This window comes from Bufo gargarizans, chromosome 3 (genome assembly GCF_014858855.1).
Source record: "Bufo gargarizans isolate SCDJY-AF-19 chromosome 3, ASM1485885v1, whole genome shotgun sequence".
Lineage (NCBI taxonomy): Eukaryota > Metazoa > Chordata > Amphibia > Anura > Bufonidae > Bufo > Bufo gargarizans.
In genome coordinates, this window is record NC_058082.1 from 48,232,447 (window position 1) to 48,258,734 (window position 26,288).

A 26,288-nucleotide genomic window follows, 5' to 3' on the forward strand; every position below is an offset into this window, starting at 1 on the left:
TCTGATGCGCTCACAGTCTCCGTTGCATGTGCAGAGAGCTGCTGCAGTCAGGGTAAGTAGACCTTGCTTCACTGCGCATGCGCCAGAAGTGGAACACGATGTTGAAAAAGCTGGATTTTGGCAATTCTGCTGCTGACAATCAAGATGAAGGGAGGTAAGGGGGCAAGATTTGAGTGTGTACATGTCTTCTCAGTTTTTCCACCTTCTTGACTGCATGATACTAAAGACCTACTCTCAGAAAAGGTAATCAATATCAGATTGGTGGAGGTCCGGCTCCGGTGACCCTCACCAATAAGCAGTTTCATGGGGCCAAAGCAAATGTGTGAACGTTGTGTCCTCTTCAATGTCTGGAGGACCAACCACTCCTGTTTTACACAAACACATTGATTTTACTGTGAGCGGTGTAATTTTGCAGTGGTGCTGCAGAGATACTAAACACTTACAGGAATGTTTCCACACAGATTAAACGGGAACAGATGAAGAATCCTTAAAAAAAAATATAATAATAAATAAAGACTGGTTTTATTGCATGTGTTGCTGATAACCTGGAAGCTCTTGCGAGCAGGGCCCTGACTCCTGGTGTCCCAGTTGTATATTTGCCAGTTACGTTGTGATCTTTTGTTTTGTACATGAACCCTCTGAATTGTAAAGCGCTGCGGAATATGGAATATTATAACCAGAAATGTTCAATTCCTCTGCAACACCACCAGGGGAAAGGGAAGAGAGGGAAGGGACTGAGAGGAGGAGAAAGAGAGGGATGTGGAGAGAGGCGCAGAGGGAGAGGATGAGGTGGAGAAGGAGGCAGAGAGAAAGGGAGAGAGGATGAAAGGAATGGAGAGAGGGTAGAAAAGGGGGAGGGATAAGGAGAAAAGGGGGGATGTGGAGAGAGAGGTAGAGAGGAAAGCAGAGGGAGAGGATGAGGTGGAGGGGAGTCAGAAGGAGAGGGGAAAGTGGAGAAGCAGGGACACAGGGAGAGGGAAAGAGGAGTCGGTGGAGAGAGTGAGGAAGGAAGAGGAAAAGAGAGATAGAGAGAATGGGGAAGTAAGAGAAGAAGGAAAACAGAGTGAGAGAAAGAGAGAGAGAAAGGGAGAGAGGAGGAGAAGAATGGAGAGAGGGTAGAAAAGGGGGAGGGAGAAGGAGAAAGGGAGGAATAGAGAGATGGAGGAAGGGAGCAAGGCAAAGGGAAGAGAGGTAAAGAGGAAGGGAAGGAGAGAGGGGGGTAAGAGAGAGGGGAGAGAAGTGGAAGATAGAGAAGTAGAGAGGGGGAGAGAGAAGATAGGAGAGACAGAGGTGGCTCTTAGTGGATGCTTTGCACTCTGTGTAAACTGACCAGCAGGTGCTTTCTTCATCTCATCGGGTGGCGTATCACTAGGGTATCTCCAGATTGGGAGTCCAGAAGGGAGCGGAGAGCAGCCACCTTCCATTCATTTAAGTGCCAATGGGCTGGCTTGGCTATGTCAGCCCCATAGAAGTGAATGGAGAAGTGGTCGCGCTTGCACGGTGCCCTCTCCATTCATTTCTATAAGACTTCTGAAAATAGCAGAGCTCTCTCCTTCACTCTAGGGGGCCTGTTCTGGAGATAGGCCCGGGTCTCAGAGGTGGGACTCGCACCTACTTAACATTGATGGCATACCCTAGTGATATGCCATCAAAGTCTTTGATGAGGCAACCCCTTTAACCATTAATGTCCCTTTAGGAACAGATTCAACATTCACAACGTGTAGGCTAACATGCGAGGGGTCTGCTGTAGCAAAAACCTGGATGGTCTTCATGGTCAAAATAAAACGGACCTCGGTGTTGATGCTGTTACCAGCATTCAGATTTCGCACACTGTGTTGGCTGTCATGTAGTCTATGAAAGGAAATTCTATTATCAAGGTCAAAAGTCCTACCACAAATATAATTTCCAAGAAGAGACGCTTCCCTTTATAAAAGGTTAATATATGACAAAATGACGCTGCTGTGTAAAGAGAAAGCCGATCTGGGAGATTCGGCAGAGTTTAATATTCATGCCTTGTCTCTCTCGGAGGGTCAATAACTCAGAACTGTTGACTATTGCTAAAGGCTTCTGTGCCACACTCTGCAAATCCCATAATAAGTTAAGAGTGATAATGGCTTTAAAAAAAAAGTCGCTCGACAAACAGCATGAGAAAAGGCAGCGTCTGAGCTTCCCAGTGACCTTGCGGAGAGACGGAAGAGCAGCTAAACTTGCAGGACTTTCTTTTGATAATACTATCAGACAGCCGATTTTACTGCTTTCGAAATAATCCCAAAAAAAACTAAAACTGTCACATCTAAAAAAAAAAAGAAATTAAAAACCTACATTCCCTGCACTCGTTTTTATTGCGCTTGGATGACATTACAAAGGACTTCTCGCTATGGGGCCTATTCCAATACTGCAGATAGCGCAGAATTCTGGCACTTATGCCTTACACCACATTTATTACAAGTTTTAGACACTTTTTCCGCCAAAGAGTGTGGGCTTAGAGAAAAGTGGGCATGGTTTTACAGGAGGGCTTAAGATAAGACGCTGCGCCAAAAGTGCAGCAGAATATTGCATTAGAAGTCTATAGCGAGGTGCATTTCCACCTACCGCTGCCGGTCACACATGCTCAGTCTCTCCCCACAGACAGACCTCTGCACAGTGACCCTCTGATCAATGCAGATCAGCCAACAGAAATAGCTTTCAGTGTCAAGGAGCTACTGTAATAAAGATGTGTCTCTTCCCTGTGGAAAGCTGACCAGCAGCACCCAGCTGGATGTGCACATTGCACTTTGAACACCAGGTAGCGCCACACCATGTAAGTAAATATCATAACTCTTCACTAAACTTTCAGTCTGCAATCTTCATTCCTTCTTTCATTTTCAGAACCCCCTAAAATTCAGTTTATAACCCACTGCTAGTTTCAGACTTCTGTCATGCCTCCCAGTAATACATGCTGGATGTGAGATCAGTGTGTTCAGGATGCTGCTGATTTCACTAGCTCCCATGTATCAGCACAGCTTGTTTTCCTGGATTGATTTTTCCTTCTGCAGTTCGTGGGAGATCTGTTTTTCCATGGGCTGGCAGACATTGATGCGAGGAGTGTGCAATTTTCTCTCCCCCTTGCAAATACTCCATGGGTACTCTCCTCTCTCTATATTCATGCATAGTCTGTGTGGTTTCCCCATCATGTCATCACTCACATCAGTAACTGTCCCTTCCATATCTTTGAAACACCTTGGGGTCAACTTCATAAAAAGCCAATTAACCTAATGGTATGTTTTAGAGTGGAAGGAAAGTGATGCACGCACAGGGAGAACAGATCTTGTCCTTGGCCAGTTACAAACCCAGAACCTCAGCATGCTAACCACTGAGCCACCTCTTAATCATCATGTACAACCCCATCTCTGTGGTACGTATGTATCCAATTGTTGAAACAGACTCAAAACTGGCACATTACCTGAGAACTGATCATGCGCTGGGAAGAACGTGCAATATTAGCAGGAAGCCCAAAGAAAGCAGGCTTATCATCCTCAGGCAGGCCTTCAATCACATTGCGGTACTCCTATAGGAAACAAAACCTGAGAATTAGGAGTGACCGGTAAATGATCCTAATCGTAGATCGTACAAGCCATATGTGAACCGAGATGACTGATGACATATGTAATGCCACTGACATGAAGGAACGGACATTAACTGGAAAATAGTTGTCATACAGGGAACCATTGATAAGTTATTTCCTGGAGCAGATGTGGTTATTGCCCATATTTCCTAAACTCCTAAATTACAAATATAACTTGTTATGCAGTAATACATCTAACCTTACATAAAAGAGTGTCGTTTTGACCTCTGATGGTCCAGAATATGACTGTGCATGTTATCAACCCCCTCAATCTGAGAATACATATGGGAGTCTTTTTTCCAGAAAAGCAGTGAGAAGACCAGCACTCCCTCACCTAACCACTCCCTCTGCTGGGCCATTTACTGATGCCCCCACCCAGACGTTTACCAGTGTCTGGATCAAATAAGTCACACCAACATTTTATACTGTCCCGATCCTGTGTGGTTTTTGTGTGTGACTCTCTCTAGTTCTTTGGATGATTTTTTTGTAATTCCTGTGTGCCACAACGTTACATGAAGGTGGGCATGGTTGGCAGCAACCTATCAAGGCAACCACCCTCATTAGGTTCATCAGGAAATATATGGGATTTGGTGGCACACTTACTTTTCAAGGTGTGTAATCCCTTCTTTTATCAGTTGTAACTTTTTAAAGTATTTTTAGCTTAAAACCAGATTTTTGTGTATAAAGGGCTTGTTCACATGTGTGTTGGAGGCTCTGTTTGGGCCCTCAATCGCAGATTCTGTCAAAAAAAAAAAAAAAAGAAGTCCTGCATGCAACCGGGAAAAAACTGGTTGCCAATCTGAAACTGAACTGACCCCATTGCAGCCAATAGAGTCTGTTCAGTTCCGTTTGTGTCAGTTCTGTGTCAAATCTAGCACTTCCATTGTCGTTTTTCCTCTAATAGAGCAGAACTACTAAAATTATCAACAGCGATGGGAACTCATCCTAATATCAGTTTTTAGGCCGTCTTTAATAAAAAAATTCAATTTTGTTGCAAAATTGCATGAAGGTGCCAGTGCGTATAAAGAGCCATAACGTGCTAACGTGTAATTTAGGTTTTACTTGTACGTGGTGCATACATCGGCCTGGCTATCAGAGGTTCAAAATGTCCAACACCCTCTGGAATCAAAAGGGTTAATGTAAAAGGTATTACACATTGCTCTTTTGATCGGTTTTATAGGTGATGATGGAAATCTGCTGCTTTCACTGCAGACACAGAACCCCCATCTTTCCTGATTACTTAAACCACCCAAGCATCAGAAATCTTACCATTATGCTGCAGGAATTTGGCAAGGAGATGGACAATGGGAACGTCATCTTGTTTCCCCTCATCCCTGATGCATGAGCATTGAAGAACTGTTCCAGATAGGAGCGCAGAACTCGTAAATCAAAGTAGTTATCTACTCGTCCTCCATAAATTGCATTCTCTAAAAGACCATTAACAAAATCCCACTGGAAGGTTCTGCCACCTGCAAAAAGGAACATGGCGTACCAGATTTAATATCTAAAAATCGTAAACATATAAAACAGCTGGTTGTGCTAAACAGAACGACTTAGAGGGACAGTTCAGGATTAAAACAATCACAAATAGCAAGGAGCCGCAATAACACACAGCCCATGGATAATTGTGCCGATTTGGGATGGGCGATGGTCTAAAATTACAATCTCGATCCCCCTCCCAATTTAAAGGGGTTGTGCAGTGGTATAATATTGCTGACATCCTCAGGACAGGTCCTCCACAGAAGATCGGCGAGTGTCCGACTCCCGGCTGTATGAAGGGGTCGCAGCATTTGTTTGTGGAGTGCTGGGTCCTCTTCAATATTGACCTGCACACCTCCTAGTGGCGGTGCAGTGTAATCACAACTGCTCATCCCATCCCAGTGAAAGGGAGAGGAAGCTGTAATTACACTGCACCACCATTACAAAGGAGATGGCGTGTAGGTAAAAACTGAAGAGGACGCAGCGCTCGTACGATTGCTAAAACCCCCTCAAACAGCTGATAGGCGGCGGTGTCAGGAGTCAGACCCCCGCTGATCTGATATTAATGCCGTATCGAGGACAGGTCAGCAATATTATACCACTGCATAACCTCTTTAAGGATGATTTTTCACTCTCTTTGCCAATTCCATGGAGAGTGAACAGCGGACGAGTCGTGCCGGACGATTAGGACAGGAGGGACTCTCTGGAAAATTGGGGGTCACAGTGTTTGGACCCCCACCATCAATTAGTTTTACACTTCTCCTTTAGATAAGGGGATAACTAACTGGGCCTATTGTGTGTTTTTCAAAGGCTGTTTATTGTGCTCTATAACATGCTACGGCTATTGTACGATTACAGCGGAGACAAATATGTATAGTTTTAGTTTACTACTTTTGCACAATAATAGCATGTCCTGCTATTTTATACAACTGCGTTCCAAGAGATATACTATTTATGTTCTACTCGATGTAGTCATATAACAGGTGGTTTTAAAAGAATAAGATTTTGTTTTCATTAATACGATTAGATTTCACTAGCACCATTTAGGGGTACATGAGACTTTCATTATTATTTCAGGGTGGGGGAATGGAAAAAAGCAATTTTGTTGTTATTTCTTGGTGTGTGTTAGGTGTTTTTTTTGGGGGGTTTTGTTTGGTAAAAATGACAAAAGATTTTTTTTTTTTACTTTATATTTAAAATATAGTTTATAAACTAAACATTCAATTATTCTTTTTTTCAGTCCAGAGGCTGGGCTAATATTGATAAAAATTAGAATCATGCTAAAGTGAAATAGTGGAATAAAAAAAAAAAAAAAAAAGCTTTTATTTTCTATTCCTAAAAATGTTTAAATCCCTTTAAATTTGGGCACTTTCACAATAAAATCAAATGAATGCCCATCACATATACATGTCATTGCGGGTTATTTATGACGAGTGTTATGCCTATTTTTGGCGTAAAAAAGCTTCAAGGACTTCTTAAACGCCTGTGCAACAATATTTTGGGAGTGGCGAGGGAGTGACGTGGGCTGGGACAGGGTGCACACCTCGTCATAAATCAGGTGAATCCTACGGTGGCACAGAGGAGAAACAAAGACTGGGGTAAAAAGCCGGTCTTTGGAAATTGTCTTCTGTCAGAGTTGTTTCCAGAAAAGCCGGGTGACAACCACTATGGCTAACATAGTACACACAACGGTCATCTGAAACTCCTAATCAGGACATGCAGAATATGCCTTAAAGCAGGGATGCCCAACCTGTGGCCCTCCAGCTGTTGCAAAACTACAACTCCCAGCATGCCCAGACAGCCTACAGCAGGGCATGATGGGAGTTGTAGTTTTACAACAGCTGGAGGGCCGCAGGTTGAGCATCCCTGCCTTAAAGAGGTTATCCAATAGTACAAATACCTCCCACAATGCCGTGGCCCCTCCTATAGATCATACTTACCCGGTCCATGGCACACGTGTCCTTCCGGATCCCTGCATGGCCGCCGTTGCATCCGGCGACGGGGGGGAGCAGCCAACAGCAGGCATCGACAGCGACCAGCCTCCCTAGAGTCACCCACAATGCTGGGGAGGCTGGTCACCATCGCGGCCTGCTATTGATTGCTCTCCCCCCCCCCAACGGGTAGATGCAGTGGTGGCCATGCAGGGACTGGGCAAGTATCGTCTATAAGAGGGGCCCCAGCATTGAGGGGGGTATTTGGATATGCTGTTACTTTATGATCGGCGGGCCTCTGACCTCTGGGACCTCCACCGATCCTGAGAATGAAAGGGCCGCAGCACTGACATAGTCCTTCCTCCCCTTCAAAGACCCCCTCCAAGTTTTTCTTAGTGATATGCCATCACTTTGCAAGATAGGAATACTTTATTACGCTGTAATCTTTCATATACTGTATTGGTGATTTGATCCCACCTATGAGATCATACAGGGCATATATTCCTCCCACACTCCAAAGACATACTGATCGGGACCTTAGATTGTGAGCCCCATTGGGGACAGCTTGATGCTAATCTCTGTAAAGCGCCGCAGATTATGTCAGCGCTATATATGCGAGTAAAATAAATAAATATACTTTGTATATATTATAAATGTCAATCATCAGATACCGCAATATACTGGGCTGGAATCACATGTGGCAGTTTTGTGTTTTATTTTTAGCTAAACACAGGAACGGATCCAAGAGGAAGCAAAGTATACCCACACACCTGCCTATAGCTCAAAAAACAGCATGAATCCCACCTTAGAACAAACCATGAATGATCACTGCATATTCTACATGAAGAGACGCACAGATGAGTTCTCGTGGTATTTCCATTTGTAAAACATGCATTACACAACAGCTGCTACAACCCACCTTCAAAAAGACGATCGATAATTTCATAAGCGGCACGCAGGTCCGACAGAGAGAATTCATAGAATTTAGTCCAGCCCTAGGAATAAAATATTTCTGGTAAATATGACGAAACTTTGGTTTTGTAGCCAAAAAAATAAATAAATACATATTCTGGTTATATTTTATCCCTTATCCACAGGATGGGGGACAACTATTAGATCAGCAGGGGTCCCAAAGAGAATGGGGGCCTCGTACCCTGTGGATCCCCTTGAAATGAACGGAGTGGCCCATCAGGCCTAAACACAGTCGCTCCATTCAGCTGAGTACAGTGTCCGGTTTTCTCTGAAACTCCCACAGAAATGAATGGGGTTCTCTCGATCTGTGGGGGTCCCAGTGGTAGGACTTCCACTGATTTAACAGTTCTATCCTGTGGGTAGGAGATAACTTAACATTACGGGAATACCCTTTAACGCTTCACATTATTAAAGCACTGCACAGTCTGTTCTCAAGTCACATATCATATATATATAGATATATGTGTAAAATAAGGTGATATCGGTCATTCTAATCCTGCCTGTAATGATAATTAGATGACTGGTAAAAAGTGATCTGTACAGACCAAGAAGTGAGCGAAACGATAGGTTATTTTCTGATAAAACATTCCCGTTAAGTGATTAAAGGGGTCTGTGTGATGACAGATTCCCCTTAAATGTTATCATACATAAAAGGGATTACAGGGTAAGTCAGGCTCTGCAGGCATCTGTAGCCCTGGTAACTCTGCATGCGATAATAGACTTCACAAGCGGGCAGTGTAAATCCTCCCGGACCTCGCTCCTCACCCTGGGTGTCAGGCAAGGTCTGCAGGATAAATGAGGTTGGTTCACAATGTTGAGGTGCTAAGTAATTTATTGTCATGTGGACTCGGAATACATTAGCATGATTGCAGCTCAGAGCTGAATAAAAAGGATAAAAACTAAATAATCTCCGAGGTTAAAATTGAATTTAAGTTTAATAAAATACATGAGGAACTTACTGCAAGGTGTTACTGATGAAAGGTTATTCTTGAGAATCTTATATCCATTCAAGACACATTCCAACAATATAAATGCAATGCTTTCATGGAATAAGAAAGTAAAAGGGTACACCTATCTTACACACTTTAGGTGGGATGCTATAAACGCCTGATAGATGCAAGTCCCACCCCAGTTATCCTACCTACCTCAATTCCAATGGCCATCACATTTGGGTGGAGAATTTATGGACAGGAGGCTCTCTATTCTCTTCTATGGGAGTTACGGTTCGACTGCTTCTGCATCTATGAAACATATACGACATATCCGATGCATATGTCTTATATGTCGAAGAAAGGAACGCCCCTTTAAAGTCTAATTCCACTGTGGCAGCATTGTCCATATAGTTTAAAGAAGCACTGCCACAAAAAAATCTATTCTCTGACCTGTTAGAAAGGTACATGATGTAAACTGTGGTGAAGGTAATCTTCTTACCAGAGACTATTTGTGAGTTATAACCTCCCTCCTGATCCTCAGCTGTGTCATGTGACCAGCACTGTGACTTTCCAAATAACACAGCATCTTATGTATGACAGGAAGCCAGTTTTCTTTGTATTTCTATGGGAGCCTCAATGTCAATCTCATAGGAATGAATAGAGAAATAACTGACTTCCTGTCCTGTGTCAGAACGAGATGAGAGAGTTGGTCACATGACACAGCTGAGGAATAGAAGGGAGGTTAGAACTCACAAAGACAGTCACTGATGAGAAGATTACCTTTACTACAGTTTACATCGTGTACCTTCCTGACAGGTCAGAGAATAAACATTTTTTATGGGAGTACTACTTTAAGGAGCCTCAGATAATCTTTACAGGGCCTGAAGCATTTGGTTTCCAGTCTGGGTGACCGCAATCTGAGGACATGGATCTACATGTACTGAGGTGGTCGCTGGAAGCTATACAGCGAGATGCCTCTTCATTCCACACTGACTTGTTTTAGATCATCCAAATCAGGCAACAGAAAGCATGATAATACATTAAATCCTAGACTTTTGGGATAAAAAATAATGGGACGACCAGCGCACACCATACACAGAGATCAGCCTAGCAGCTGTATATACAAGATGGTAGGATGCGTTCATCAAGACCATCTGCAAAGTGGCAAATGTGCACTTGCTCACCTGAGGGATGTAGTTCCTCCTTTCTTGACACACTGCATGAAACCATGCCAGGTTAAATAAAGCTTGTGCCCGAGATGCGAGCCCTCCCTTGCCAATTTGCTCTGGCGTCCATGATTCATAAGTTCTTAACAGATTCTTCTTCAATCCAGGAGGAGCCTGAAAAACAGAAACTCATACAATTATAGAAAGAAGCAATTTCTGCTCACCTCTCACCTTAAAGGGGTTATCCGGGTCTATAAAAATAAAAAATATATCGCTACAGTGGCTTACAGTATAATATGACAGACTGAAGCTGAGTGCCTGTAAACAGGTTTTGATCAAGCAGAACTTTTCTCATTTCTCCCATGTAGCCTCCACTTCCTGCTCCATCTCATCCTAGCTGTGGGAGTGTCAGCAGTGATGAAGCCGCTCTCTCAGCATCCGCCCACTGCCCCTCCCAGAAGCGCTGTTCCACGCCCCCTACTGCTCCTCCCCGCCTACTACACCAACTCCGCAAAATGGCTCTGCGCACATCATCCTTCACAGCCTAGTGCTCCAGGGAGCATACAGAGTTTGTTTTTATGTACAAAACTATAAACTTCCTTATTTCTACTCTCTCTAGCAACATTTTTTCACCTCCCTCACCTCCTCCTCCAACGCACAGCCCCATGTAAATAATATCACTCCCTCCAGCCTCCTTCACTGCAGTACCATGTAAATAAAATCACTCCTTCCTCCTCCAACGCACTGTTCCACGTAAAAATAAAAATCACTCGATCCCTTCAGCCTCCTCCAATGCACAGTCCCATGTAAATAAAATTGCTCCCTTCCTCCAGCCTCCTCCAACACACAGTCCCATGTAAATAACATCACTCCTCCTCCAACATACAGTCCGATATAAATCACATCTCCCTCCCCCAGCCCCATCATAAAGTCCCCTGTACATCACATCTGCCCTAAGCCCGATCATACAGTCCCATGTACATCACATCTGCCCCCAGCCTCATCATACAGTCCCATGTACATCACATCTGCCCCCAGCCCCATCATACAGTCCCATGTACATCACATCTGCCCCCAGCCCCATCAGACAGTCCCATGTACATCACATCTGCCCCCAGCCCCATCATACAGTCCCATGTACATCCCATCTGCCCCCAGCCCCATCATACAGTCCCATGTACATCCCATCTGCCCCCAGCCCCATCATACAGTCCCATGTACATCACATCTGCCCCCAGCCCCATCATACAGTCCCATGTACATCCCATCTGCCCCCAGCCCCATCATACAGTCCCATGTACATCACATCTGCCCCCAGCCCCATCATACAGTCCCATGTACATAACATCTCCCCCCATGGGGAAAAGCTGAAATACGCCGCATCACTGCTCCTAAGTAGACAGCGTACAGGTAGACGGCTCAAGGCAAACAATAAGGAGTCTGCAGCGTTCAAAGGAGAGAGATACATGGATAAGTAATAGGCAGATAGATAGATAGATAGATAGATAGATAGATAGATAGGTAGATATGAGTCGGACCTCCACCCATCTGATAATGATGCCTATCCTGAAAATATAGGAGATACATAGATATGAGATATATATCCGATAGATCAGTGATGGCGAACCTATGGCACGGGTGCCAGAGGCGGCACTCGGAGCCCTTTCTGTGGGCACCCACACCCTGGAAAAAGTCTATGGTGTACCAATATGCCCTAGACTTTTCCTGCCATTCATCAGCGCCGGGCGCACTATGAACAGCACAGGCAGCGCATCAAATGTAGGCAGGCTATTATTGCTGAATTATAAAGTACATGGAATATATACCATATTGGACTGTAGTATTCAGGTTAAATTGCCGTGTTGGCACTTTGCGATAAATATGAGGGTTTTGGGTTACAGTTTGGGCACCTGGTCTGTAACAGGTTAGCCATCACTGCGATAGATAGATATGAGATATATAGATATATATCAGATATATAGATATGAGATAGATAATAGACAGATATTAGATAGATTGGTATTTGCTGTATATTCCTGGGCAATTCACCACTCCTAGGTTTGCGCACTCCTCCAGATCTGCAGCATTAAACATACACTGACGGTATATTTTATCTGACTAGCATTCTAAAGCCGCTTTGAAGTGAATACAATTATAGGCTTTTTGCTAAAGCTATACTGTGTCCAATGTAACAAGCTGCAATTTGTCATAAATACAGTATAATACTTAAGCAAAAAAATAAATAAAATAAAAAATGAAATGCAAAGCCCTTCATTTCCCAGAGATGAACACAACTGTATTTTGTGCCCTGAATAGACGCGTTATGTAAGAGACCCACTTCTAAACACTTATCAGCCGGAGAAGAAGTAACCAGCTGCTTAACACAGCCCCGCGCCTCTCCGCCTGATTTTCTAGTGGTTGTGTCTTTATTTATGAGCCCTCAGATGTTTGACTCCTCCAGAGCAGACGTCTATTGTAGGCTCGCCACTCCAGGCTGCAGCGCTTTCAACGAGGAGGAGGAGAGCTTTTGTGGGTGAATAATCTAAGGGTTTTACCACAGATATTGAAAGGGACACAACGGGAAAAGTCCAAACGGTGCGCGCCTGTATTTTATTTTCAGTGTCTGCAGGTTACTTATAGGCTTGAGCGGATGAAGCTTCGGATCATAGAGTCGATTTGTTTCCGTACAGCATTAAAATGTACAGGCTCTGTGTAGCCAAACTTCGTCTCGGCTAAAGTTGCGCAAGAGTTCGGTAAATGACTACGGTATTCTTATCTGCGTTTTTCAAAACATTTAAAAATAGGAATCTGAAGTGGAATTTGGTACTGGTGGGCACCGCGGTACTAAAGCCCACTTTGGATTCCGATTTTAAAATTATTTTAAAAAAAACACTGATTTACAAAAAAAACACAGATACAGTAGTAATTCACCGAAGTCTCACGTGACTTCGATCAAAACAAATTTTGCCTACACGGAGCCCTTTTTAAAGGGCTTCTTCTGTCACCCCCCAAAAGGCTAATTAAAATCCTTATACTGCGATTTTTCAATATATAGGGCTCTTACCCTTTTCTGTTGGCTTAGTTTATTTAAAAACGGCACTTTTATAATATGTAAATTAACTCTCTACCAGCAAGTAGGGCGTCTACTCCTCCGACTGGCCCTGTCTGCAATTCAAATCCTGCGCCTGCACCTCATTCGCCGCAGGCGCTCTGAGAGAAGGCACGCTCGCTTCCTCAGCACTCCCTCAGTGCGCCTGCGCCGATGACGTCACCTCTAAACCCGAAAGAGAAGACGTCATCAGCGCAGGCGCACTGAGGAAGTGCTGAGGAAGCGAGCGTCCTTCTCTCAGAGCGCTTGCGCCGAACGAGGTGCGGGCGCGGGATTTGAATTGCAGACAGGGCCAGTCGGAGGAGGAGAGCGCTCCCTGGCCCTGTCAATCAGCAGGAGGAGGGGGCGTTTTTTTTAAAGGAGGATGTGGCGGCTACCAGCAAGTAACTGCCCTACTTGCTGGTAGAGAGGTAATTTACATATTATAAAAGTGCAGTTTTTAAAGAAACTAGCCAACAGAAAAGGCTAAGAGCCCTATATATTGAAAAATCGCAGTATAAGGATTTTAATTTGGGGGGTGACAGAAGCCCTTCATTACAAACAACGTTTTTTAACTAATCGACTTTGGGTCTATGATCTGAAGCTCCATTGGCTCAAGCCTAGTTACTAACATAAAGCCTTTTACGCTTCAGGCAACAACAGAAAAACCAAACCTGCTGGTCTGAGCACTAACTGAACAGGTATAGTCCCCGACTACAGCAGGGGTCTTCCTACCTGGCACTGGAGATACAAGGACACTTGTCATTACAGACAGTATGCAATGTCCAAGGCTTAGAGGTCAGACCCCTACCATGACTGGGGGCTCCGGCGCTGGGTCTGCTCCTTCTTGTGCATTTGCTGCAGCTAATTAAACAGGAGACTAGGGATTGGGAGCCCACCCTACTCTTCCCCAATCCAGCTCTAGGACCCTTTTCTCTAGTTTTCCCAACTAGCCAGTTCTTGGATTGTCTGAGTTTTCCATTACCATCTACACATTCCTTGGAGCCTATGACACACATGACAGGATTCTAGGAGAAATGTACCTTCCCTCAATGACCTGTCACTGTCTCAACTGGGTACTGCCCTGAGGTACCTATACAAAAACCTGGCAGTTTTAACACATTGGTGGGCACAGTGAAAATGTTTGTGAGTGTACCTCCCACCCCTCTGACTTGTTTGCTTCCATATACTGTCATTCTATACAACATCCAGCACCCCTAAATAACTACATTTAGACCCCAAAATAAATACACGTCCGACGCCCTAAATAAATAGACTCCATATCAGATCCGTAAAGGGGTTTTCCCAGACTTAAATATTGATGACCAATCCTAGATCATCAATATCTGATTGTTTGGGTCCAACTCCTGGTACCCCCACCAATCAACTGTTGGAAGGGGCCACCGCAATGGGATGAGCAGTGTGGCCTCTACAGCGTATACCAGGCACAGCACAGTACATTGTATAGCCGTTGTGCTTGGTATTCCAGCTCAATCCCATTCATATGACTGGAAGGGAGCTGCATACAGGGGCCATGTGATCGATGGACTTGACACCATAGGCAAGGAAGAGGACGCGGCGCTCATCTGAGAGCTGCAGACCCTTTCATCAGGTAAATAGTGGGGGTCTTCGGATAATTTATCAATATTTAACTCCCAAAAAATACACTTTAACCTCTTCCCGACATGCGAGATAAATGTACATTACAGTAAAAAGCAGGTGCCGAAAGAAAAACTTTATTAAAATTGTAAAAAAATAAAAAAAATACACAAATATTAAAAAGACCCCTTTAAGTCTGTGATGGTTCTCATTCATCCAGGTCATGGTATATCAGTAGTAATAGGTCAGAACAACTGAACTTGTACTTCTTCTTGAAGACGTTTAGCTCGTCATCTGACAGGCTTTCGCAATTTGAACGACTTGTACGACAATTCTCCTGCATCCGACTTACTTTCTACTCTTTACCAATTCTCCCCGATCTCACTGCTGCATTTGACACTGTAGACCACCAGCACCTCCTCACCATGCTCCAATCTATCGGCATTAAGGTCACCGTTCTCCCTTGGTTTTCTTCCTATCTCTCTGGCTGTCCTTCAGTGTATTACTCCCTCTCCTCTCTCTCTTGCTGTTAGGGTTCCTCAGCGTTCAGTCCTAGGTCCTCTCCTCTTTGGTTTCCAGTATCATCTCTATGCCGACGACACCTAACTATATACTTCTTCCCGTGGCATCACCCCTGCCGTACTACAGAACGGTCTGTCCGCTGTCTCTAACATCACGTCCTCTCTCTATCTGAAACTGAATCTTTCCAAAACTGAACTACTGGCGTTTTCCCCATCTACCTAAACCTGATATCTCCATCTCAGTGTGTGGCACTAGCAGAATGTCAAGGCAGCACGCCCGTTATGTTTCACACTGATCTTTCCTTTACCCCCCCCCCCTATATTCAAATTCATGCCCCCCACACCTCATAATTAGTGTTGAGCAAACTTGTGTTTTAATTTCGGCGTCTAAAGTTCGGGTTATCAAAGTATCCCGTTATGTATTCCGCTACCACAGACCATAACGGAATTTAGAATCCATAACGGGATTCTTCGATAACCCGAACCCGAACTTTAGACGCCAAATTTAAAACACAAGTTCGCTCAACACTACTCAATCATCTCTAGAATCTGCCCCTTTTTTACTGTGGAAACAAAAACATTCTTGCCCTGATCTATTCCCGCCTTGATTACTGTAGCTGACTATTAATTGGCCTCCCCCTCACCAGACTCTCCTCTCTAATCTATCCTGGAAGCAGCAGTCAGGCTCATCTATCTGTCTAACCGCTACTGATGCCTCCTCCCTGTGCCAATCATTGCACTGATTGCCCATGCTCATTGCCACCCACAGAGCTCTCCACAGTCCTGCACCCCCTACATCTCTTTCCTCATTTCTGTCTACCATCCTACCCATGCCCTCCATTCAGCCAATGACTTACAACATCCACCATAATCCGAACCTCTAATTCCTGTCTCCAAGACTTCTCTCGAGCTGCACCAGTTCTCTGGAACACCCTACTCCAAGCAATTGGGTTAATTCCGAACAACCATAGTTTTAAGGGTTCCCTATAAGCACATCTTTTCAGGTTACCCTACTACATCCCCTAATCTAATTCTCCTCCATTCACCCCCTTCAGAATCATTCTTCTGAACCTGATTCATCATCAGATATCTACCACACCCCCTGCACTCAGAAGCACTACAGATATCAGCTGGTGACGGCTCATGCCACGTTAGATGTACTCCCCTTTTGTGTTAAGACGGCTGGACCATTGTACAAAACAAGCACTTGTTACCTTTTGTGTCACTCCTATCTTCTCATAGATTGCAAGCTCTTGGGACCCTCATTCATGTTGTTTTAATTGTTAACTTGTTTGCTGATAAGTTATTTTATGACTTTGTACCCGAACCCCCTTATTTAAAGCACTGCGGAATATTGTGGTGCTATATAAATAAAGATTATTATTATTTCTCAATTAGAACGGCTTGTACAACAATTCTCCCGCATACGACTGGCTTTTTTTCAATTAGAACGACTTGTAAGAGAATTCTCCAGGATCTAACGGACTTTCTCAATTAAAATGACTTTATGAGAATTTTACCGTGTCCAACTGGCTTTCTCACAATGGCTTGTACAAGAATTCTCCCGCATGCAGCCAGTCAGATGCCAAGTGAAACATCTTCAAGAAATAATAGCTCTGACTTATTACTACTGATAAGATCCTTTTAACTTTAATTTTGTAAAAGTAGTATACCACAACAGATATACATTTGGTATCGCTGTAATCGTACAGACCTGCAGAATTAGCATGTCATTCAATGGTGTAGAGGTGAAACCCAACACGCGCTCTCAACCTCTAACATATACATAAAACTTGAATTTGCATGCAGTTTTTGCAGAAAATATCTTGAGAAAAGAGGTTGAGCATGTCGAGAAAATTATTAAACTATAGGTTGAAGAAAATTTAAATAAACTTTACCTAAAAAACAAGAGTGCTTTAATAACAGCTTTACCTCATAGGTTATCTTTAGACTGGACTGCAATAGTATTGGTGTAAATTTTGGGTGCACTTCTGCAGTAAGCCAGAGACGGAAAGTCGATTTTGGTTGCAGAGTGTTTAATTCCTGTTGAATGATAGAAAAAAAGGTCCTTAGTCTGTGCACAATGAACATGTATATATAGCTATATAAACTATCAGGCCGCTGTGGAGGTCACTGTTAAAGGGGCGGGCACTGTGAAGGTCACTGTTAAAGGGGCAGGCGCTGTGTAGGTCACTGTTAAAGGGGCGGGCACTGTGGAGGTCACTGTTAAAGGGGCGGGCACTGTGGAGGTCACTGTTAAAGGGGCGGGCGCTGTGGAGGTCACTGTTAAAGGGGTGGGCGCTGTGGAGGTCACCGTTAAAGGGGCGGGTGCTGTGGAAGTCATTGTTAAAGAGGCGGGCACTATGGAGGTCACTGTTAAAGGGGCTGGCACTGTGGAGGTCACTGTTAAAGGGGCGGGCGCTGTGGAGGTCACTGTTAAAGGGGCGGGCGCTGTGGAGGTCACTGTTAAAGGGGCGGGCACTGTGGAGGTCACTGTTAAAGGGGCGGGCACTGTGGAGGTCACTGTTAAAGGGGCGGGCACTGTGGAGGTCACTGTTAAAGGGGCGGGCACTGTGGAGGTCACTTTTAAAGGGGTGGGCACTGTGGAGGTCACTTTTAAAGGGGCGGGCACTGTGGAGGTCACTGTAAAAGGGGCGGGCACTGTGGAGGTCACTGTTAAGAGGGCAGGGGACTGTGGCAGCCACTATTAAAGGGGCAGCTGCTGTGGTGGTAGCTGTTAAGGGAGCAGGGTACTGTGGGTCACTGTTAAGGGAGCAGGGTACTGTGGGTCACTGCTAAGGGAGCGGGGTACTGTGGCAATCACTGTTAAAGGGACAGGTGCTGTGGAGGTCTCTGTTAAAGGGGCAGGGAATGGTGAAAGTCACAGTTAAGGGGCGGGGTGCTGTAGAGGTCACTTAAGGGGGCGGGCCCCTGTGGAGGTCACTGTCAAGGGGCAGGCTGCTGTGAAAGTCAAAGTTAAGGGGAGTGGGCTGCTGTGGAGGTCCGGTTTTAAGGAGGTGGGGGTGTCAGTGCTAAGGGGTGGGGTGCTGTGGAGGTCACGTTATGGGGGATACTGTCGATATCTTTTAACAGCACACACATTAAATGAAATATACCAGTGCGAAGCCAGGTCCTTCTGCTAAAATATATATATATATATATATATATACACACATATAATATACATGGAACACATACTATCTGCAGCAAGACAGGGACACACTCCACACAGGGACAGACTGGGGCAGTATTTGCACATATATAGTTACTGTGAGAGAGGACATGCTACCTGTGCCTACATGAACCAGAGAGAAGTAGGGGGCAACACAGCCGCCATCTGTATCATTTATAGGGGCATACAGTACAGGGGGTGGCCCTCTTTATGCCTAGATAACTTACAGAGACAGGGAAGTGCAATCTTTTACTGCATCATCAAAGTGCAGGACAGACCGGGACAGCAGTCACATCTGTGACTTCAACATTTATAGACAGACACACAGAAGACGTACTATCGACAAACCGGAAGGGAGTATAAAACCTTAGGTATCCCCTAAAACAGGGATGCTCAACCTGCGGCCCTCCAGCTGTTGCAAAACTACAACTCCCAGCATGCTCTAATAGCTGTGAGCTGTCCAGGCATGCTGGGAGTTGTAGTTTTACAACAGCTAGAGGACCGCAGGTTGAGCATCCCTACCCTAACAGCTTGTAGTTATGGAGTGTCATACAGTATGTATGTTCTATGCTATAAAAATGCTGTAACTAAAAATGCTTAAAAACTAAATAAAATAAACATATTAAAACTAATTATGCAATTATACACTATTGTATATGCACCCATAAATTGGACCTAAAAAAACAGCTGGTAGATTGTTCAGATGCAAATTTATCTGGGTACTTTATCCTGAAAGTTGCAGGTCCCATTTTTAGGACCCTCACCTATGTGGAGAACGAGGGTTCTGGGCTGCCATATCCAGGTGGGGACTGAATGAAGGGTGGACGCACAGCAGTTGCCATTCACTTCTATGGGAGTTACTGAAACAGCCGTTAAACATTCCATTCATTAGCCGGCATCAGACGAGCAGACCGGCTCTGTAATTCCCATACATGTGAATGGGAGTTATGAACACAGTTTAGCACAGTGAGCTAGGCTGCTTCTGTCACATGTGAGATGCGGTAATAGTACAGTTTGATGTGTTACGCCATTTTCCATAACTCCTATTCACTTATGTGGGGCTTACATAAAGAGCACTATCAGCCGATTCTGCTGTCCTTTCTACCTGACAGGAGCGGGCTGAAGGGGTACCGTTATTAAGGGGTTAAAAGGGTTGACTCACTTAAGCAAATGGCATTTATCATGTAGAGAAAGTTAATGCAAGGCACTTAGTAATGTATTGTGATTGCCCATATTGCCGCCTTTGCTGTCTTCGTTAAATTTTCCCATCACATTATACACGGCTTGTATCCAGGGGTTACGACCACCCTGTAATCCATCAGCAGTGGTCCTGCTTGCACACTATAGGAAAAAGTGCCAGCCTATGTGCACTCCCATGGTCCAGGAAACCAGAGAGGCCACGGCTTTTTCCTATAGTGTGCAAACACGACCACCACTGCTAGATTGCAGGGTGGTCTTAACCCCTGGATCCAAGCAGTGTATAATGCAATGGAAAAACAAATTAAGCCAATCTCTGGTGGCCAGGACCGTGGGAGCACGCACAGGTACGCACCCTGTCCCGGTCACCTCGTGTCTGTGCTGCAGCGGTGGCCTTGGCCCCTGGAAATGAGCAGTGTATTACGTGATGGAAAAATGAATCCAGCCAGCAAAGGAGGCAATATGGACAATCACAATACATTACTAAGTGCCTTGTATTCACTTTGTCTACATAAGAAATGCCTACGATAAAGATGGGTTCTCTTTAAAGAATCACCCCATTCTGATGTGTGTGTGCATGGCACGCTGATGTATGGCTTTGCGGTGAAATCTCGACACTATCTGTGCTGTCTGCAGTAGACATCAGTATCTCAGAGCTGTCTACGCCACATGTTACAGGATTACACAATGTTTTCTTATGATTAAAATTGTACTTTCATGAATGAATATGAGAAATCGGCCAGGAAAAATGAAAAAAATATATATATTATCATCGACTGGAAGTTATTTTTGTTGGACTCGCCTTTTCCAGGACCGGCAGCCAAGAGATGACAAGATGCAGATTCTTCAGACACAGCCACTCTCCCTCCCGGGCGCATTCCCTCAGCGTCTGTATGGCCACATCAGCTTGGCCTTGACCCATTGCCACCTATAAAGAAATTCCATCATTCCAGAGAACCTCGTATGCCAAGCAAATCCGTAACTTCACAGAGCTTATGTATGAATCTATACCTGTACAGTATTTACTTGGAGACAAAAGTACAATGTGTGTCTGCAGGTCAAATAAATAGGAGAGACAGGCTGCAGGATCCATCCACATGGTCTGCAAACTGGCACGATGTTGTAGCTGGGTACCAGACATGTGGTGATCACAGGCCAAAAATGAGCATAGTCGCCTGTAGTGTCTTCTGGGACACAGTTATGTCAATGGCCTTTCACAAATACCTTTCTTGCAGGTGGACATGATTGGATGTGGGACCTAGAAATGGAAGAACTTTGCCACAAATGGCAAATTACCAGGGCCATATTGTTTAGCCTAACATAAGCGGATTGGCTGAGCAGGAAACAGAGATCAGTAGGGGACTTGGGAAGTGTCGGAATGGAGCTGGCGGGTGATCGGCGACGTGAGAATAGTTTATTTAATGTTTTTTAAAGGGAATGTGTTATCAGAAAAATGCCCTATTGTTAAAATTAGGGTTTTATGTTCAACTTATTTTTAGGAATTTTTGGAGATTTTTTTTTTTTTTACATTTTCTATGTCACTAGAGATCCGGTATCTAAAATCCAGCAGTTTTTGCTCTGATCACCAAGCCTAATAATATTTTTTAGTCCATCATGTTTTTACATCCCAGACAATACTTGGTATCAGCCGGGCCTGTCTGTGAACAATACTGACCTGTGTTTCATCAGTCATACAGTTTGATTTTAAAGATGACCTGTCCCTTGTGCTGACAGGCCTGGTTTTAATATCTTCATGCATTCTCCATGTAATACCAATTCTGGAGCATCTACTCTTATGACTCTATGATGTACCATTCCTTTATTATTCCTGCTAGAAGTTATTACTGAAGTGCTAGCAGTCTGCAGTAAGGTTACAGAGGGGTGGTAACCAGTTGGAGGTGTGTCCGTGCACAGACTGATAATGGCAGCACCGATTGGATAGAGTCAGACTGTGCAGTGGTTACCGCCCCTCTGTGCCCTTACTGTAGACTGCTAGCAATTCATTCATAACTTCTAGCAGAAATAATAAAGGAATGGTACAACATACAGACATAAGAATAGATGCTCCAGAATTGTTATTATATGGGGAATGCATGAAGATATTAAAACAGACATGTCAGGAGCGGTGAAAGGTCCTTTTTCAAGTTGTTTTCCACAAATGACATTTATAACCTGCCCAAAGTACTGTACACATGAAAAAAACTGAATGGCTGATGACTAGAACAGGGGAAGGTCCTGAGTCCACTGTTCCAGTGAGAAAAGGTTTGGAGTGGTGGTCGAGTATGTGCACTGCTGCTCCAATACAAAATCTATGAGGCCGACCCGGACCACTAATCCATTCAAATTCCTTCTCAGTGCAGTCGTACAGTTAGTAAGAACAGGAAACTAATGATCGTCTAGTGAGGTATCAGTAGTGTCATTTGTGGCAAGTAGAATTACTAGTCAGAAGTGCCTGTGTACTTACCTCACGATAGCATTCTCTCCCAACTTCAGCACTGGCAAGCTCCTGCAGCTCCTGGGACGGGTCGGCTCCAGGAGATATAATTATGAGAACGGGTTCAATAGCCAGAGTGTCCTTACTGAGACGTTTCAGATTAAGGGGTGCAGGAGATAATTCTTTGAGACCTGTATAAAAATTAGAGTAGATCTTAATAATTACTGCATAAGAGATCTATCAGCCAAGCCTTGCAAGTGGAGACCAAATGGTCACCATTATAGCTTCTACAGGAATGGTCACATACGTGGCTTTACCAGTCTCCCAAAGGACACGTGTCCAGTTATGCTCATGTTCAGAAATGGTAAAAGGTCACTTGCTGACAAGTTGGAGACTTCAGGCCCTATTAGACTGAGTGCGTTTCGAGCTAATTATTGGTAACAAGCGTCCATAGAAACTCTCGTTCCCGATCATGATGCCGATCAGCCGGTAAAGGAGTAAGTGCTTGCCTGTCGGCTAATTGGCATTTTTCATCAGAATGAAAGATGTACGATTATCAGCAGCACATCTCCATGTGTAATCAGGGATGTCTGCTGATTATGATTAGACCGGGGGTTATGAATGTGGTAGCACATTTACTGTGTAATAGGCCAAAGCAAACGAGCACCAATGGATGTCTTTATCGTCAATCGGTCCTCATCCTGCCAAAAAGATCGGAGCGTTTAATAGGATCCTTGTATGAAAAGCTGAGCAATTATCAGTATTACAATAATATAACACGGCACTAAGGAAGATTTAGAGTGGTATTACACTGCCCTATATTCAGGCAGTGCGAGCACTGTTGGAGGAGAACATATCCATCAGTGCTTGTTTGCCGATTATAACTGAATGTGGGAAGAATGATTACTTCAAATAACCATATAGACCAAGACCAAAAGAAAAAAAAAAGTATGTATAAAAAATGTCAGCGCTTCAAACAAATGAAACAAAATAGGGCAAATGAAAAATATAAATATGTCTTTAAACGTGCCTACAGGTGCTATGTGTCTCCATGGTTACAGACTACAAATGTTGTGTAGTCTGATCCTGCAGTCCCAATTTTCTAAAGTTAAAAACAATTAAAAAAGACAACGGAATCATTCATTAAACAGAAATATGCCTATATTAGGGGTATTTCTGGTGCAGATTGCAAGGCAAAGGTTATTTGCACAACAATCTGCGACTTCTCCCCGCTCACGCCAGATCTAAAAAAATGTGGGCTTGGTGTGGGCGGAGAAGGGGACGGTCCGGCAGGCCCGTCTCATTTACCATTTTCTAAGCCTGTTTTAGATGTCGTACATTTGGAAGTAGTGGTGGATCCATGCCACTACATACAGGGGTGCACATAGCCTTTCTGCTGCCTGAGACGAAAATTGAAACAGCACCTACCCCCTAATGACAATTTCCTAACCTAACCCCTTGGCCACAATAAAAGCGCTCGTTGCCCAAGGTCCTTCTACTACCCCTAGCTGGTGCTGCATGAGGTGATCGCCTCACCTGGCCTCATTGGTGGTGCACCCCTGTCTACATAACTGCGGCGGATCCACCGCCAGTGCAGGACCTTATTAAGTCTGGTGTCTGAAACGCTGGCTTTAAAAAATGTGCCCCAATATGCAGTACGGCGACATGTACCCTCAGGTACCCTTTGCTTTAGGGGGTATGGATTAATTAGCTGACACTTTGAGCCTAGAATATTGAACCTTTTCACAATATTCTAATTTTAAGTTGCATTACTGGAATAAATGGACTTTTGCACGATATTCAAATTTACCTGTAAATAAGGCACAAGAAACAAAAGAAATAAATAGGAAAGGAATAAGGGATGACCAAGTATTAGACAATAAACAATAAGTCCATAAAAATATACTGACACATTGTCACCTAAATATAGCTGAAAGCTGGCGGTCCGACCGAGGGGGATAGGGGCAAGAGCCCCACGTGTATCTCCACTCAAAGTCACTTGTTAGTGGGGCTCTTAAGGCGAGAAGCTCAAATAAGTGGCAAAATTATGGTAGAAATATGACATGCGTCATAATTGCTGACTTTCTTACAGCACTATTGTGGCATAAACACATTGATAAATGTCCCCCATTGTATTTAATGGTTTTTAGCTTTGCTGCGTTGTTCTAACATATATATAGTTTTCCTTTAGTTTGAGTGCTGGCAATTTTTATACATGTTAGGGACCACTCATGAAGGCGACCTTGACGTGGTGAGTGGCTTATTACGCTTTGGCCAAAATGTACACCAATGCCTTATTCAACATCCAGCATAAAGGCAGGGCAGAGTGCTGGTTGCAGAGTGCGATTGCATTTGTGTTTTTGCGTTTGTATCTGTATTTCGCCATAGCAATCTGCACCTGCTAGGGGTTGTGCGGGCTGAATCCCCCAAATTTTTATACATACATCTTTTTTTGTAGTTTCATTGTGTTCAATTCATTATCAGGAACACATCCCTGATTACACAGAGAGATGTGCGGTCGATAATCGGCATCTGTCATCCTGATAAAACGTGCCCATTAGCTGACAATCAATTAGCTTGATTATAGGAGCCAGATATTGGGAATTATCCTATGAACACTTGTTCCCGAAAACTGGCGAAAAATCGGACATTGTAATAGGGCCTTAACTTCGTAAAGAAGCCATAACAATAGAGTTGTATAGGCTGTACGTTAGAAGGAAGCCGAATTACATCCCCTCTTCTGGCATCGCTATCTATTGGCTGAGGTTACAACTCACAGACTCCTTCTCTTCCCACCCCAGGTATGCACTCGGCATATAATACTAGGGGGGCTGCAGGCTCTCTTTCAGCTACTTCCCGGATTACTGGTCCAGGATGAAGTATTTAAAAAAAAAAAGCAGGGGGCTCTCAGTATCAGCAGTTTTACCTCAGAAGTACACGTTGTGGGACAGGTGCACAGGAAGTCTGGGAGGTGCTTCTTCAGCCGATAGCAGCAGAGAAGGAAGTGATGTCCGAGAAGGGGGGGTTCACTCTGGCAACTTCTACAACCCAGTAACATGCAGCAGTAATTGTTATGCCCTGCGGTTTTAAAGGGCATCTGTCAGCAGTTTTGTACCTATGACACTGGCTGACCTGTTACATGTGCGCTCGGCAGCTGAAGGCATCTGTGCCCGCATTGCTGAGAAAAATGATGTTTTAATATATGCAAATGAAATTCCAAGAGCAACGGGGCGTTGCCTTTACTCCTATAGGCTCTGCTCTTCCGGCAACTGCCACGCCCTCTGTCATTTGATTGACAGGGTCAGAACTGATGGAGTTTTCACTGCCAGGTCCTGTCTATCAAAATGGAGAGGGCACGGCAGTTGCACAGAGAGCTAAGCCTCTAAGTGTAACGGCAACCCTAACCCCCCCCCGCCCCCCCCCCCCCCCCCCCCCCCCCCGTTGCTCCTAGAGGCTCATTTGCATATATTAAAAGATAATTTCTCTCTGCAATGCGGGCACATATGAACATGGGACCAATACAGATGCCCTCAGCTGCCAAGCGCAGATGTAACAGGTCAGTCAGTCAGTGTCTTAGGTGTCCTTTAAGGATTTACAGTATTGTGCACACCGTATATTGGAAATTAGAATTTTAAGGACCAGATGGACAGATTGACTGCCTCAGTATGTTACCTGACCCTAGTAGCTCCTTTTCACTAATTATGAAAATTTGCCAAGAATATTAATATAAAATATAGTAATATAGAAAGCAAAAATGCTATTTTGGTCCTTTCCACCCTACAAGGCTGTTCCATCAGTTCTTCCTTAATATGAATTTCTCCAACATCCTTATTACTTGTCACTGCGTAAATTCTCCATCCAAGTGGCAATGACCTAAAGGAACTGGAAACTTCTCGCTGGTAATGAAGTCCAGACATTGATGTAATAAATTATAATTAAATTTCTTTACTGTAGAACAAAGTTAAGTCAGCTTTGGAGAGAACAGAACCTTATTACATAAAATGTTTAAAAACAGAATATTTTAAACTCAATCTCGCCTGAAAGATTGACTCACTTTTAATTGATTCAATAAACCAAGATATTGGACACAATTCATTCGACTTCTAAGTGAATATTTAATAACTGGGTAGAAAAGAGCTGATTTCCATCAATGATATTACTGCCTCGAAGGGAATGTCCACCCTTGAACACCA

The 26,288-nt window shown here is 44.1% G+C and overlaps 1 protein-coding gene across 2 annotated transcripts in view; it reads right to left on the minus strand.

Moving 5' to 3' along the window:
- DYNC2H1 (dynein cytoplasmic 2 heavy chain 1) overlaps positions 1-26,288 on the minus strand; it is a 478,712-nt gene that overhangs the window by 132,057 nt on the left and 320,367 nt on the right. For both annotated transcript variants that reach the window (XM_044284009.1, XM_044284008.1), the window contains 5 exons: positions 17,225-17,335; positions 10,103-10,258; positions 7,934-8,009; positions 4,874-5,073; positions 3,443-3,547 (listed from right to left, as the gene is read on the minus strand). In XM_044284009.1, the coding sequence (XP_044139944.1) occupies positions 3,443-3,547; positions 4,874-5,073; positions 7,934-8,009; positions 10,103-10,258; positions 17,225-17,335 (648 nt within the window). The remainder of the gene's footprint in view (positions 1-3,442; positions 3,548-4,873; positions 5,074-7,933; positions 8,010-10,102; positions 10,259-17,224; positions 17,336-26,288) is intronic.